Source organism: Schistocerca piceifrons, chromosome 3 (genome assembly GCF_021461385.2).
Source record: "Schistocerca piceifrons isolate TAMUIC-IGC-003096 chromosome 3, iqSchPice1.1, whole genome shotgun sequence".
NCBI classification, from domain to species: Eukaryota; Metazoa; Arthropoda; class Insecta; order Orthoptera; family Acrididae; genus Schistocerca; species Schistocerca piceifrons.
Window position 1 is genome coordinate 601,974,133 of NC_060140.1, and position 18,061 is coordinate 601,992,193.

Below are 18,061 nucleotides of genomic sequence, written 5' to 3' on the forward strand. Positions count from 1 at the left end.
TGTTCTTGTAATCATCCAATCAACATCAGTTTATTAAATTACCTTTATATTACTGAATTATTATCACTGGTAATACGGAAGAATCCTGTAACCTTTTTTCAGTCTATCCTTCAGGACAAGTTATGGTGTCAGTATTGCCTCATATGCTCCCATGTTTATCCAGAATAAATACTGATACCTTTCCTTGGCTTATCCAAAACAGATGCTTAATTTAAAGTACATGTGGAAATTTGCAATTGACATGGAGAAGTTTGTGAAGTTTTTATGTGCCACAGTTATTTGTGTAATATATGTATGCATCCTCCCAGAAATGCAGGTGGAGGAAAGCAATTGAAATGACATTCACTAGAATAAATTGCTGAAGTGTCTGAAATGTTGCAGATGAATATAATCTGTATTTAAACAGGTGTAACCATCAAAAGATGGCAATAAAATAAAACCTTTTTTAAAAGTATTTGTAGCTGGTTGCGTGCAGCATCAACAATCCTTAGTTGAAGAACAAGCACAGAGGCCAACACAATCCATCATGGATAAAATAACATAAACAAGTAATTTTTCTATATGTCATTTATTCTTAAAGCAAAAGAATAGTGTTCTCATAATAATCAGTATAAAATACACCATTATATTTCTGCTGAATTTCCTGTTGTGGTAATGATTTAATCAACACCTGTATAATGCCAAATTATTTATTACTTTGGTCTTTTCATCTGTGGTTGTTTATTCAACTGATGATGTGTAAACTTTTGAAAATGTAGGAGCAGACTTATTAATCTTTCATCAACTTAGGATTAATTTCCATTGGTAATCAACCATCTGAAAGCTAGAACTTTATCACTATTCTGTATTTCATTTGATAAAAAGACATAAAACAAGATAGTTGTGCACATTAACTTAATAAAATTTAATATTCATCTAGATTTACAACTGTACTCTGCAAACCATTGCTACGAGCATGGCAGAGTGGTACTTCCCATTGTGCCAGTTTTAGGACTTTTTCTGATCCATTCACATATGGGTTGTAGGAAGAAATATTGCTTAAATGCTTTATATGTGTGGTAATTACTCTTATCTATCCCTGCGCTCCCTACAGGAACAGTATATGGAGGTTTGTGCAGTAATATATTCCCTGATTAATCATTTAAAGCTGTATCAAGAAACTTTCTAAATAGGCTTTCACAGGATAGTTTGCATCTATCTTCAGGCATCTGCCAGTTAAGTTCATTCAGCATCACCTTGATACTCTCCTGTGGATCTGGAGGAGGAGGAGGAGGAGGAGGAGGAGGAGGAAAGTACTAGAGAAAGACGTGACTCAACTTTGTTAGAGTAAACAACAACGAAGTCTGTCAACTGTCTGTTAAAGATTGCGAGAATGTATGCAGAATTGCATAAATTTGGTGATGTTTTTTTCATTTTCATAAGGTTTCTTGCAAATAATTTATTGTGGTTTCGTCCAGAATTCAGCTGACCATTAAGTTCTTGGACGCGTTACGCACATTAGCCTGGAGACTTATTGCTGAAAAATTGTTTTTCTGAATGTCTTGGTGTGATTCTGCATGTTATATAGTGGGGATATAATCTGCCAGTTTTCTTATTACTGATCTAACAAAAATTTCAAATCACTCATTTTCAGGAACTGAAGTGGCAGGCAGCTATCATCTTGGGATCTGTCGATTTTTTGGGAAACCCCCTTGGCCTTGTGAACGATGTGTCTGAGGGGATGTCTGGTCTTATTTTTGAGGGCAATGTTACTGCACTTCTGAGGAATGTTACACATGGCCTTTCCAATTCAGCTGCTAAAGTCACTGGTAAGTTATTTAGTTAATTGTTGTTTTCATATCTGAGTGTGTTATTTATGAAAATGCATGGTGTGTGTGTGTGTGTGTGTGTGTGTGTGTGTGTGTGTGTGTGTGTGTGTGTAAAACAAAATGGCGCAGCGGAGTATCGTGTGATGATTCATTTTCATTCATGGAAATGTTACAGCTGTGATTGGACAATCCAGCTGTCTCCTGGAGCCTTCTGGATTGGCTGTCACAACTACATCATTTTCAAATTTTAGAAAGATTCTGTTAGAGTAAAGCAGTGATGAGTATAACATGCTAAAAATCAAACAAAAACAGTCTCAATCGCATTTTCAGATTTTTATTCATTAGCAACTGGTTTTGGTCCTTTCCTCAGACCATCTTCAGGCATTTTCCACCATAATGACTGTTGATGACAGGAAAAGCCTGAAGGTGATCCAAGGAAAGGTTCGAAACTGATTGCTATTAATAATAATAATAATAATAATAATAACAAAACCCGTGGAGGCCCGGGAAAAGAATAGGCCTCCGGTATGTTCTGCCAGTCGTAAAAGGTGAGGAAAAGAACAAACCACTAATAGGGCTAACCCCCCTTTTTGTGTGATTAGTTGGTTCAGGACAGAACTAATGAAGCCTCGGACAAGCACTGTCATGGTCGGGGACAATGCTTGAACCCTATGCCTGTCCACAATGGTAACGACACTGCTAGCCACACGGAAAATGATTTAAATCCAAATAGAGATGGTTTGCAGGATATGCTTCCTGCAACCACTCTAGAAGGAAAACAAAGACAGAGGATGATATGGTTAGATGAAGTTAACCGACACCTCATGTTCTGTTATTACCAAGCAACAAACTTAGGAACCTATACAACTGGATACAGATCACAAATATACACAAAATTTATTACCAGATACCCAGAATTAAAATTTTTAACAGAACAACGACTAGCTGATCAGATCCATGTAATAATAAAAAATAACAGGATACCCCAGTCAGAATTAGAAAACATCAAACAACAGGTACAACAAATACTGGAACAAAATAATGTGCAATCAGAAGAAGAAGACAATACAGTAATGGACTCAAACATCCCAGAGCAAACAAACAAAGGACAACACGCATCAATTAAACAATCAGAGGAAAACGAAATATTAAGACAGCCACCAGAACAAGCACAAATAGAACACGAAGTGACACACATGTTAGATATAGAAGAAAAATCTCAGCTGACATATATAGAATACAAAGACACAAATATAGACATTAGACCATTCTTGCATAGACCACCAAATAACCCACAAGTCGAACCAACAATAACAACTATCAACACAATCATACACAACAAAATAAATGAAAATACAACTATGGAAGAGTTACAACTATTGGTTTATATAGGAGCACTCACTACACTAAATATACACACTAGGCAGAGATCAGAACCAACCAACACACAGAAGAAACCCACGAAACCAGCATGGCAACACAGGCTACAGACCAGAATACAAAAACTGAGAAAAGACATCAGACAGCTAACACAATTTATAAGAAATGAAATGTCAAACAAAAAACGAAAAAAGTAAAGTCTCACAACAAGAAGCGATAGAGCAATTAGATGAAAAGAAGCAGAAATTACAAGCATTGGCCAAACGACTTAGAAAATACAAAAAAAGTGAAAATAGAAGGAAACAAAACCAAAAGAAATTTTACCAGACAATAGATAACACACACATTAAAATAGACAATCCACCAAACATAACAGATTTGGAACACTTCTGGAGTAACATATGGTCAAACCCAGTACAGCATAACAGGCATGCACAGTGGATACAAGCAGAAACAGATGCATACAAGATGATACCACAAATGCCTGAAGTGATAATTTTGCAACATGAAGTCACCCAAGCAATTAATTCTACTCCCAATTGGAAAGCCCCTGGAAAAGATAAAATAGCAAATTTCTGGCTAAAGAAGTTCACCTCAACACATTCACATTTAACTAAATTATTTAACAGTTACATTGCAGACCCATACACATTTCCTGATACACTTACACATGGAATAACTGAAATCTAAAGATCAAGCAGACACAGCAAACCCAGCTAAATATTGCCCCATAACATGCCTACCAACAATATACAAAATATTAACTTCAGTCATTACACAGAAATTAATGACACATACAACACAGAACAAAATTATAAATGAAGAACAAAAAAGGCTGTTGCAAAGGAGCACAGGGTTGTAAAGAGCAACTGATATTAGATGCAGAGGTGACATATCAAGCTAAAACTAAACAAAAGTTGCTACACTATGCATACATTGATAACCAAAAAGCTTTTGATAGTGTACCCCACTCATGGTTACTACAAATGTTGAAAATATACAAAGTAGATCCTAAATTGATACAGTTCCTAAACATAGTAATGAAAAATTGGAAAACCACACTTAATATCCAAACAAATTCAAATAATATCACATCACAGCCAATACAGATTAAGCGTGTAATATAACAAGGAGACTCATTAAGTCCTTTCTGGTTCTGCCTTGCTCTGAACCCACTATCAAACATGCTAAATAATACAAATTATGGATACAATATTACTGGAACATACCCACACAAAATCACACATTTGCTTTACATGGATGATCTAAAACTACTGGCAGCAACAAATCAATAACTCAACCAATTACTAAAGATAACAGAAGTATTCAGCAATCATATAAATATGGCTTTTGGAACAGACAAATGTAAGAAAAATAGCATAGTCAATGGAAAACACACTAAACAAGAAGATTACATATTGGATAACTACAGCGACTGCATAGAAGCGATGGAAGAAACAGATGCCTATAAATATCTAGGATACAGACAAAAAATAGGAATAGATAATACAAATATTAAAGAAGAACTAAAAGAAAAATATAGACAAACACTAACAAAAATACTGAAAACAGAATTGACAGCAAGAAACAAAACAAAAGCTATAAATACTTATGCTATACCAATATTGATGTACTCATTTGGAGTAGTGAAATGGAGTAACAGAGACCTAGAAGCACTCAATACACTTACACGATCACAATGCCACAAATATAGAATACATCACATACATTCAGCAACTGAAAGATTCACATTAAGCAGAAAGGAAGGAGGAAGAGGATTCATCGATATAAAAAACCTACATTATGGACAGGTAGACAATTTAAGAAAATTCTTTCTAGAACGAGCAGAAACTAGCAAAATACACAAAGCAATCACTCATATAAATACAGGGCTATTACAAATGATTGAAGCAATTTCATAAATTCACTGTAGCTCAATTCATTGACATATGGTCACGACACACTACAGATATGTAGAAAAACTCATAAAGTTTTGTTCGGCTGAAGCCGCACTTCAGGTTTCTGCCGCCAGAGCACTCGAGAGCGCAGTGAGACAAAATGGCGACAGGAGCCGAGAAAGCGTATGTCGTGCTTGAAATGCACTCACATCAGTCAGTCATAACAGTGCAACGACACTTCAGGACGAAGTTCAACAAAGATCCACCAACTGCTAACTCCATTCGGCAATGGTATGCGCAATTTAAAGCTTCTGGATGCCTCTGTAAGGGGAAATCAACGGGTCGGCCTGCAGTGAGCGAAGAAACGGTTGAACGCGTGCGGGAAAGTTTCACGCGTAGCCCGCAGAAGTCGACGAATAAAGCAAACAGGGAGCTAAACGTATCACAGCCGACGGTTTGGAAAATCTTACGGAAAAGGCTAAAGCAGAAGCCTTACCGTTTACAATTGCTACAAGCCCTGACACCCGATGACAAAGTCAGATGCTTTGAATTTTCGGTGCGGTTGCAACAGCTCATGGAAGAGGATGCGTTCAGTGCGAAACTTGTTTTCAGTGATGAAGCAACATTTTTTCTTAATGGTGAAGTGAACAGACACAATGTGCGAATCTGGGTGGTAGAGAATCCTCACGCATTCGTGCAGCAAATTAGCAATTCACCAAAAGTTAACGTGTTTTGTGCAATGTCACGGTTTAAAGTTTATGGCCCCTTTTTCTTCTGCGAAAAAAACGTTACAGGACACGTGTATCTGGACATGCTGGAAAATTGGCTCATGCCACAACTGGAGACCAACAGCGCTGACTTCATCTTTCAACAGGATGGTGCTCCACCCACTTCCATCATGATGTTCGGCATTTCTTAGTCAGGAGATTGGAAAACTGATGGATCAGTCGTGGTGGAGATCATGATCAGCAATTCATGTCATGGCCTCCACGCTCTCCCGACTTAACCCCATGCTATTTCTTTCTGTGGGGTTATGTGAAAGATTCAGTGTTTAAACCTCCTCTACCAAGAAACGTGCCAGAACTGCGAGCTCGCATCAACGATGCTTTCGAACTCATTGATGGGGACATGCTGCGCCGAGTGTGGGAGGAACTTGATTATCGGCTTGATGTCTGCCGAATCACTAAAGGGGCACATATCGAACAATTGTGAATGCCTAAAAAAACTTTTTGAGTTTTTGTATGTGTGTGCAAAGCATTGTGAAAATATCTCAAATAATAAAGTTATTGTAGAGCTGTGAAATCGCTTCAATCATTTGTAATAACCCTGTACATCGGCTACACCACTGCAATTTCATAACCACTTATACAACCCTTGAGATCACATAACATCAACAGATATGAAGAAAGTAAATTGGAAAAACAAAACACTACATGGCAAGCACCCATATCATCTAACACAGCCACACATCGATCAAGACGCATCCAACACATGGCTAAGAAAAGGCAATATATACAGTGAGACGGAAGGATTCATGATTGCAATACAGGATCAAACAATAAACACCAGATATTACAGCAAGCATATTATTAAAGATCCCAATACCACAACAGATAAATGCAGAATTGCAAACAACAAATAGAAACAGTAGATCACATCACAAGCAAATACAGAATACCCCAGAAGACATGACAATGTAGCAAAAATAATACAACAACAACTTGCCATACAACATAAACTACTAAAACAACACATTCCCACATACAAGTATGCACCACAAAATGTACTGGAGAATGATGAATACAAATTATACTGGAACAGAACCATTACAACAGATAAAACAACACCACATAACAAACCTGTCATCATACTCACCAATAAAAAGAAGAAATTAACACAACTAATCGAAATATCCATACCCAATACAACAAATATACAGGAGAAAAAATTGAAAAATACAGCCAACTGGCTGAGGAAGTCAAGGACATGTGGCATCAGGATAAAGTTGACATTATACCAATTATACTGTCAACTACAGGAGTCATACCACACAATATCCACCAGTGCATCAACACAATACAACTACATCCAAACTTATATATACAACTACAGAAATCTGTAATTATTGATTCATGTTCAATTACGCGAATGTTCCTAAATGCAATGTATCGTATACCGTACAGTTAAAAGGAAGTCACGCTTGATCAAGGTCCGCATCACTTTCCATTTTTGACTAGACATAACATCTGAGAAAAGAAAGAGTAATAATAATAATAATGAAAAAAAAGTTGAAAACACGATCAAAACTCTTTTTATTTGATTCTTTTGCAACATTTTCACTTCTGCTGAAAATGAATTGCTGCAGTATGCTTCACGATAACTAGTGACTCATAATTAATCGTGAGTTTTTGTGCTTCAGGATCTCTGTCTGATGGCCTAGGTAGAGTCATTCTGGATGACAAACATGAGGAGACCAGACAGCGGATACGCAAAGTCAGAAACAGCAGTAGTGGTGAACATTTGGTAGCTGGACTCAAAGGCCTAGGTTTTGGCCTACTTGGAGGTGTTACCAGTGTCTTTAAGCAGACATATGAAGGAGCTGCAAATGATGGCATGCAGGTAAAGTTTACGTTATACTGAGAAGTTACATGGCATTTGTAGCACAATGGTGTATGAAGGGAAAAAATTAAAATTCATTCTTGAATAGTATTGCTGAAGTAAGTATTAAATACTGTAGAGTTGAAGCAATGTCACACATACCAATATTTCATGGTGTAAAGTAGCCTAGTCCAACTTAAAAACTGCTGCCAGTGAGTGAGATGTCTAATTCAGCTGTATTGCAGTAATTTTAAATCACGATAAGTGCTTCTTCAAGACTGCACAGTTGTCATACCTCAATGGCACTGCACTGCTGCTGGATGAACCTGATTGTTGCCTGCAGCAACATGTTGTAAGGCTTAATAAAGTACTCTCTGTGTGAAAAGGACTTACATCCCAAGGACAGAAAAGTATATTGTGTACTGGAGTACAACTCGCACACATGAATAGCAGTGTATGCTACAGCTTCTTCATATTGATTGCCTTTTTTTAAAGCTGAGATATTAACCATGTTTGCAACATCTCCAAATACAAACTTCTGTTTCTTACTCTATGTTCTTTTTTAAAAAAGGAAAAAAGAGCATTCCATGAAGTTTTGGGAAAAAAATCAAAAATCACTTTAAAAAAGAGGTCCGTATTGGTATTATGATGAAATTCAAATGTAAATATGGCTACGTGCTGACCATTTACAAGTGTTTTTTTAAACACAGATGTGAATTAGTAATTAGTACCCACTATGTTTTACATATTACAAAAATAGAAATTTTTCTACAGAATAGAGAAACTTTTTCTGTTTGTTTCCAAGTTTAACTTGGCTGTCCGTCAAACGTTTGTGTTCAAAACTTTTGGTGGCAGCATTGTGCACCCCTTTTTGTGTTAAAGACAACCTTAATGTGGACTAACGAATGTCTTTTTTAATTATTAATATCCTGAAATGTCAGGTATGGCAAGATTGATTGTAAATCTTTTTGTTGATTACCAGTTTCGACATATCTGCGCTGTCATCACTGGATCTTGTAACATGTTAGCAGAATGTGTTACAAGATCCAACGATGAAAGCACAGATCTGTTGAAACTGGTAATCAATAAAAATATTTAAAAGTGATCTTGGCATACCTGATATTTCAGAATAATATAACAATTAGATTGCCCCCCAGCTGTTAGCAGTGTGTCTAACATACATGTCTTTTTTTTTTATTGTATTGTAATTATGGACATCGTTATTCCTTTTCAACTGTGGTGGGTTATTTACGACAAACTTCGTGAGGGGATAAATATGCTATTAAGTAATTGTCAAAATGCCTAACTCCTTGCACAGGTGTCTGCAACGTAATCATGGGTTAGAACCACATATTATTTATTCTTACAGCATATGTTTGAACAACGAAGACTTTCTTTCTTAAAGATGAGTTACCTCAAAACATTATTCCATATGCTATTGTTGAATTAAAATATGTAGAATGTGCCCACCTACTGATTTTTCTTTCTGTAAGACGTGGAATGGTTAAACTGCAAATGTGACTGAACTACAGTAAGTTGTTTAGGAGTTCAAATATGTGTTTATTCTCATCAGTAAGGGCATCTAAAAATTTTGAAGTTTCTCCCTTAGTTATTATTTCCTCACTATGTGTTACACTGAACTTTGGTGTAGTACCTATAGCTGCATCTGTAGCTCGTGGTCTTGTGGTAGTTTTCATGCTTCCCGTGCCCGAGTTCCTGGGTTCGAGTCCCAGTGGGGGCGGGGATTTTCCCCGCCTCGAGACGACTGGATGTTGTTGTGTCATTTTTGTTATCACCATCATCATTCATCCCATTATGGTCGGAGGAAGCCAATGGCAAACCACCTCCACTGGGACCATGTCTAGTACGGTGGTGCGGCTCCTCGGAGTATGGGACCTCATCATCATTACCTCTAGCTGTGCAGTATGTTATGTCTTTATGAAATTTAGTGGAAGATCATTTACAGAAAATCATTCAGTAATACTTTTGAAAACTATTTACCATTTCTTCTGTTGTGTGTATTTTTGGGTTCATCTGCAAAAAGAAATAACTGTGCTTGCTTCGTATTAGATGGAAGGTTGCTTACAAACATGAGGAACAATAGTGGTCCTAACATTGAGAATTTTGGAATCCCAGAAATGATTTTTCCCTTGTCAGAAGAATCTCCCTGCTTATATGGGTTGAATTATTAAGTTCATTTTACTGCATTCTCATCATTAGGTATAACATCCATTGGTTGGCTATACCATCAACTCCATAAAATCTTTGTTTATCTAGAAGAATAATTTGATTTACATTGTGCATTAGATAGGTGCAGTTTCATTATTTAATGCTCGTAAAATGTGGCGAATGAATGTGTAAATGGCATTCTCAATTCAGCAACTCTTCTGACAATCGAACAGTGATTTACTGACAATACTGTTGCTGTTCCAGTGTGATATTGTTCTAGAGTACACCACCTTCTCAAAATTTTTGGAAAATGATGTCAGTAGTGAAACAGTTCTGTAGTTATTGATTGATTGATTGATTGATTGATTTTTATTGTTGTAGAGACCTCAGAGATCATCTGAGGCATTACAAAAGTCAATGTTACATAGTATAAATGTTACACAAATAATTACAAAAACAAGAAAAATATTACACAATATAAGTATGACACAGATAATTAAGGTACCTTCACACAAAAACAAAACAGAGAAACTTCTGGTACAAATTGATATTGCATAGTAAATTTAGCCAATTACAGACTTACTCATATATAGAAGCATATAAAAACTAATCACAAAGTGTAGTCATACCATATTCTTTGCCTCCCTTAAAAATTCATCAGTTTCATAAATGCTGAGCTCAAGAAGAAATTCTTTTACTTTTTTTGAATTGGAAGATCCCTGATATGTTGGGGTATTGCATTAAAAAATTTTATGGACTTGTATAAGAAGCACTTTTGTGTTTTTTTTTTTTTATTGTTACATCAGAAAGAAACTAGGTCCTGCTTGTTTTTTGTGTTATAATTATGTCGCATGTCATACTGTTGATAACTCGGATAGTTTTCCTTAATATGGATTACACACTGTAGTATAAATATTGACGCCAGGGTCATAATCTGTAATTTTTTAAAGCTTGGCCTACAGTGAGCTCTGGGTGCCAAGCTACATATAAATCTTATTGCCTTCTTTTTTAGTTTGAAGGCATTAGCTGCCTTGCTTTGATGTCCCCACAGTATTGTACCATAGGAAATGTGACTGTGTATTAAAGCAAAATAAACCACTTTAAGTACTGGCACTTTTAGACAAAGACGCAGCTTCCTTAGAGCAAATATTCCTTTGCTAATGTTACTTCCCACTTTTTCTCTATGGCTACCCCAGGATAATTTTGAATCAATTGAGATTCCAGGAAAATTAACAGCATTTGAGCTCTGCTCAAGTTCAGTGTTATTATTCCACAATACATACAGGTCTTGTAAAAAATTTTTTTTTTTTTTTTTTTTTTTTTTTTTTTTTGCGGTTGACACAAAGGGAATTAGCTTTACACCAATTTTCAGCTTTGACAGTGCACTGGTCTGCTTCATATTTCACCTTCTGTGCTGTTTCTGCAGTTATACAGACTGCAAGATCATCTGCAAATAAGTAAGTCCTAGTTGACGGCCCAACTATGTTACATGGTTAGTCATTTATATAAATAATAAATAGAATTGGGCTAAGTACAGAACCTTGTGGGGACATCCATGCCCACAGGTAAGTAATCTGATTCTGCACCATTAAAAACCACCTTCTGCACTCTATTACTTAGATAAGATTTCATCAATTCCAGAGCACTTCCTGTAAAGCCATAGAATTGCAGTTTGTTCAATAAGATTTCATGAGACACAGTGTCGAAAGCTTTTGATAAATCAGAGAGTTTATTCTGAACCACTAGCTTGCTTTCTAGTTGCTTCACACACTGTGTTAAAAGTAATAAGGCAGATTTAACAGTTCCTAACCCTGATCTGAAGCCAAATTGACTATCAGTGAAGATTTTGTTTTCTTCAAAGTATTTTACTATTTGGTTATTTAATATAGCTTCTATCACTTTAGACAAGATTGGCACAATCGAAACAGGCCTAAAATTATCACAACTTGAGAGGCTGCCTTTTTTGTGTATTGGAGTGACTTTAACAAACTTTAGTGCCTTTGGGAACTGAGCCTCCAAAATATATGTATTTACTACATGTGTTATCAATTCTGGCAGTTGAACTGAATCACACTTTAACATGGCTGAACTTAAACCATAAACGTCATTACTAAAACTGTTCTTCATTTTCCTCAGTATATTAGTAACATCCTGTACCTTGACCAGTTGAAAGCTAAATGTACTTTCAGGCTTTGTGGTGTTTCTCAGGTAGTATTTATGGTCAGTGGATATATTGGAAGTGCCAATCACCTTTATCATCTCCTATTGCCTTTCTTATAGAGGGGTTTAATGATGAATTATATCAAGCTCTCTGGAAAAGCTCTAAGTTAGTGATGCATTACGTCTTATGTGTGAATAATTTTTTAGTATTCTGTTGGAAACACCACCACATGCAAGTGGGGTTTTACTTTTGAGAGAAGGTAAAATTTTTATAGTTTCAAAAAGCAGAGTGAGTGAGACATCCTATGATTGAATTTTATGAAAGCTGCTTTTTCAACATTGTGCTTCAATTTTTGTCTTGAATTGATTTTCCCTATATTTTCTACTACATTTAAGAAATGAATATTAAATAGATCTGCCACCAGTGACTCACCATTTATAGCCTTTCCATTTAAATGACTATGGATGTTATTCTGTTCTGTGACCAGTTGTCATTTCTTTCATTTCATTATTTTCCATATAGAAATAAAGTCTATTGTCAGAATAATGTTTCGATCTAGTAAATAGATTGTGGCTTGAATTCTACAAGTACTTATAATGTGAGCAGCAGTAATGGTACTGTACACCCACATACAGGTAATTTGTTTTCCAAATATTTCAAGATGATGATTTGTGAGTTAGGAGCCTGTCATCCATTATCAATTTCAGTATAATTTGTCAGCATCAGCAGTTTCAAATCAGAGTACTCTTATTATGTTCAAGACACTTCCTTCCAACTGTTTGGAGGTCATAATTGCATAATACTTGTTGCATCTGCCATTTGGTGGTGCCAAATGGCAAGAAATTCAAAGAACTTTGCATATACAGGCTGGGTGGCTCCAGAGCGTGAGCTGGTCAGCACCATCAGTCCCCTGTCATTGTAAGCTCTGAAAATGCTTCAGAAGCCACCATTCAGCATTACAGTGGAACTGTGTATGCCACATGCAATGATTATCTCATCTTTATTTTCTAGGTTGTGAGTATGGTACAAAATACTTTGAAAAGCCACAACTTTAAAACAAGTGTGATAATGAGGGGGGTGGTTGCTGAATAAAAAAGTCATGAGTAGTTATTTCTCATACAAAAACAAACTAAAACTTCCATCTTCAAAACAGTCATTCATATTATCCTGTCATATTCCTTTTAAGAAAAAAAATATTGACAGTAGTCATCACTTCCCAATATATTTATTCCATAAAGTCATTAGTTGTTGAAATTTTATGCACTGTGATACCAAACCAAGAAGGAATGGGGACCTGCATTGTGATCTGGCACAGAAAGGTGTGCAATAAAGCAGTTTTGAAATCTTCAACTCACTGCCAGAAACCACTGGGAGATATCAGCCATTAATTATATATAGTAGATTGAGTGAACAGTTCGTAATATGCTGTGATCCTTGCTAAATGGTTGTTCTAATATGTTGACATTCAAAATGTGCGCCTATCAATTCTCGCAAGAGAATGTTGTACCCCAGGAGAGTATTTTGAGTTTTTTTCTTTTTATTGTGGCTATAAATAATTTTTAACAATGTAGGGAAAATTTAGGTTGCTACTTACCATAAAGATGACATATTAAGTTGCAGACAGGCACATCTAAAAGATACTTACACATTAGCTTTCAGCCACAGCCTTCAGCAGAAAAAGAAACACACACACACACACACACACACACACACACACACACACACACGCACGTTCATTCGCACGAGCAAGCACACATCACGTGCACACAACTGCCATCTGTGGCAGTTCAAACCAGAATGCCATGAAACTAGAGGGCTAAACATTTTAAATTTTCTTAACAGTGAGAATTGGAAAGCAGATTAATCAGTGAAACTTTCGTTAATGTGAGACTCGATTATGATACTACCGTATACACATCAGCCACACATTCCTATTTGTAGTTCTTTAATGCCATCCACCATGACAACCAGTCCCATTAACATCCTCTGTGCTGAGACTTGCGAGGTACCTATTAATATACAGTAATATTTTCACCTGGTTCAACATTATACAAAGCCCTGTCTATGTCAGAGTTTCTTCTCATCAGCACTTGGGCTGCACAGTCATTTTTTTGGGTAATTGAGCAAAACTTGCAAGAAAACAAGCTATTTGTCATCCAGATGCACTAATTGATGTAGCAAACATTTCTGTCTTCAAACAGCAATGAAGCACATATCCTTGATGGTGCTTATCATACCCAGGCTAAAAGTGGAAATGGGGGGATATGTTATAAGCACTTCTCCTCATGACATGCTGTCGGAGGAACATGGTACTATAGCTGTTTTTTTATAAGCTAAGGGGGGGGGGGGGGGGGGGTGGGGGGGGGGGGGGGAGAATCTCTTATTGTTTTCCTTATTGTGTCACTAGATTTATTTACAAAGTCATTTCTGTGTGTTTTATGACATTTCAAGATGGTCAGAATTTCCTTGTCATCTCACTTTACAAACAATCCAGCCAGTGGATAAATTAATCCAGATGATACCGAACAGAATTGTTCTGTGAAGGTGAGATGGCATTTTGCTGGGTGCCAAGAAATAGTGGTGTTGTCAGAAATAAGAAAATTGATAGTGCAGCAAAATTATTCTCCCTGAAAAACACTTCTTCTGACTGTTGTTAGGCTGTTGTTTCATGGGCAATGCAAAGGATTGAAAACAAAACGAGAGAGAGTTAGTGGCAGATGTGATAAACAGGAAGTTGTTTCTAATGAAATTCTGTACTCTTCCATTTTGTAAGTAGGATGAAGTAGTCCTCATTCTCTTCCTCCACGTTATAAGAAGAACAAAGTAGTCGTTGTTCTCCTCTGTCTCAGACACTAACCTTAGATGAACACTTATTTCCTCTGATAAGATGGAGCTTGTGGAATGGCACTCACTCTGGGCAACATTTTAAGTTCCTTCCTTTTGCATGTTCAAAAGAGGGAAGCTATTGGCTGACAGAGTGATTTACACTCAATTTTAGTTGATAATGGGGTGCCAGTTAGACAAACTTTAATTTTTGATGTGTGATTTTGAAGTGTCCCTTAACTTGATTGGGCAATTGTAGGGTGTTTTAGAGTGGTTGCTTGAGCCTTCTAAATTTGTGATCAACCAGCAATGCACACATGCTAAATCAGATTATGAGATTTTTCACATGATTGTATTTACAATAAAAGCGATATCTTTTGAGATATTAATGATGTGTAAGAATTGTATTAATGATCAGGTTTGTGGGTATCTAAACCTGTAAAAAAAATCAATAACTTTCAGTTCCTAATTTTAAGAAGTCAGCACTGAAGACTTCCCTGTTTAATGCCCAAAATCTAATACCTAGAACAATCCTAGACCACTATACTAGACTGTTAGTCAAATTTGATTAAATCACATTTCATACAAAGATAACTAAATGATGTTGCTGTGCCCCTTTTCATTCATCTTGTTTGCAAAGTTACTTGCTCATTCCCATGATAAGTGGGTGGTAACTATGTTCTGACTGATCACTATCTTGGTTAAAAGCTGTAACTATGGAAGCCAAAATAGCACAGTACAAAATATAATACTTGCTGTATTTGCCTCCTATTTATTTATTATTTTTTGTGTGACAGGGCTTCATTTCTGGACTTGGTAAAGGACTTGTAGGAACAGTAACTAAACCTGTTGTTGGAGTTTTGGATCTAGCTTCTGAAGCTGCAAGTGCTGTAAGAGATTCCAGCCGAAGGTAAGCTGCTTGGATTGTGAGTTACTTGTTTCTGTAACAAATGCTAAAAATTTAGTGTGGAGGTATTAGTTTAATGTGATATTGTAGAACTTTATTTTGCAACTTTGAGGTTTATGTAATACACAAATTAATTGTGATGTTTCAGCTCAATACGAATAAATCGCCAAAAAGTCCGTGAAACTCGTTGTGTCATAGGTACAAGTGGTCTATTGCCACCATATGACTCAAAACAAAGCACAGGATTGCGATATCTTTATGATATCAATGATAGAAATTATTCAGAACTGTAAGTCTTGATTTTTTTTTAATTAACTTCCAAAAAATCATACATAAGTGAAATAAATCTAAAAACAAAGATGATGTGACTTACCAAATGAAAGTGCTGGCAGGTCAACAGACACACAAACAAACACAAACATACACACAAAATTCAAGCTTTGGCAACAAACTGTTGCCTCATCAGGAAAGAAGGAAGGAGAGGGAAAGACGAAAGGATGTGGGTTTTAAGGGAGAGAGTAAGGAGTCATTCCAATCTCGGGAGCGGAAAGACTTACCTTAGGGGGAAAAAAAGACGGGTATACACTCGCGCGCGCGCGCACACACACACACACACACACACACACACACACACACACACACACACACATATACAGACACAAGCAGAAATGTGAAATATGTCTGCTTGTGTCTGTATATGTGTGGATGGATGTGTGTGTGTGTGTGTGTGTGTGTGTGCGCGAGTGTATACCCGTCTTTTTTTTCCCCCTAAGGTAAGTCTTTCTGCTCCCGGGATTGGAATGACTCCTTACTCTCTCCCTTAAAACCCACATCCTTTCGTCTTTCCCTCTCCTTCCTTCTTTCCTGATGAGGCAACAGTTTGTTGCGAAAGCTTGAATTTTGTGTGTATGTTTGTGTTTGTTTGTGTGTCTGTCGACCTGCCACCACTTTCATTTGGTAAGTCACACCATCTTTGTTTTTAGATATATTTTTCCTACGTGGAATGTTTCCCTCTATTATAACCATATGTGAAATAAACATAGATTATTATTGGATAGCCTGTTAAGTATTATCAGCCTACATTGTCAACTTGTAGGTGTCCATGGGCTGCAACTTTAAAACCTATACCACAGACTCTTTTTAGTGCATGTTCTTTCTTTTTCTAATTGGTGCCTATATTATGGGTACCTCAAGCTTCTAAATTATATTAATGTGCATATTTTTTCCAGGATTCTAATAAAGTAATTTCATTTTATACTGACTGCTTGAGACACTCATCTCAATAAATTTAATTATTTTCATTTCACCATTTGGATGTTGCAGTCAGGCTGATCATGCAGTACTAATCATACTTATCTTCCAAAATTTCTGTTTCATTGATAAATTTGAAAGGAATGACTTTCTTGAGGGGGGGGGGGGGCAGGTTATTTGGCAGTGCAAAAGTAAGTATTTACAGAAAAATTGTCAGTAATGATGGTCTTATTTAAAACAATGCATATGTTATCATCAAATTTCAATTCACCTAATAAAAAAATATGGCATAAGTTATCGTCACACATTTCAGTTCACCTCGGATGAATATAACACAATGCTGAATTATTTAACAATTTTTTAAGACTAAACAATCCAAAAATCTGACACAAATCTTTTTCTTTAGACAGTGCTTTTTCTTTCCCAAATTACTCTCCGTGTTTATGCAAACTGTTTCAAAATATTTTTCATGGCTTTACACCTTGTAAATTATTTTTGTTATAATTCTCTCTCTTTCTCTGCATTTATTTCTAGAATTGGAATTGTTGAATCTCTCACATCTTCTCTCTTGAACCCCAGGAGCATATAACCTGCACATTGTCTTCTATCTTATTATCTGCAGTAATGTCACATTAACTTGGTCTGAATGGTCAGAGATTGTATACCTATAAAGTATAGTAAAGTTAATTATTACACTAATTTTCCTAAGCTTTTTCTTACACTTAATGTTTGATAATATGTCGTTCTTTCCTGATTGAAAATGAAGCTAAACAGATGGTATGTTTGTTGTTACATGTATGTTCTTATGCAACAGTATTCCTGAAACTGCCTGAAATTTTTGATTTGGTGTTGGTTTGACAGCTTCCTGTACTTCTTGCTACTTGTTCCGTGCATGATTCCTAATATAATTTTAAATCACAAATGTTAGGGTTACGAACATAATTTCCACCTTGTTTGCTTTCTGCTTTGTATATTTGGTTATTTTTAACAGGTGTCACTTCCATGCATTATCTTCTATGTTTATGATTATTGAGTCCATAAGAGGACAAAGCTTCAACCATTAAAT

General features: G+C 36.2%; 1 protein-coding gene across 1 annotated transcript in view; it reads left to right on the forward strand.

Moving 5' to 3' along the window:
• The window catches only part of LOC124787832 (vacuolar protein sorting-associated protein 13D), a 557,316-nt gene that overhangs the window by 516,471 nt on the left and 22,784 nt on the right, over window positions 1-18,061 (forward strand). The window contains exons 61-64 of the mRNA XM_047254770.1: window positions 1,634-1,808; window positions 7,506-7,705; window positions 15,635-15,747; window positions 15,893-16,033. Coding sequence (XP_047110726.1) covers window positions 1,634-1,808; window positions 7,506-7,705; window positions 15,635-15,747; window positions 15,893-16,033 — 629 coding nt within the window. The remainder of the gene's footprint in view (window positions 1-1,633; window positions 1,809-7,505; window positions 7,706-15,634; window positions 15,748-15,892; window positions 16,034-18,061) is intronic.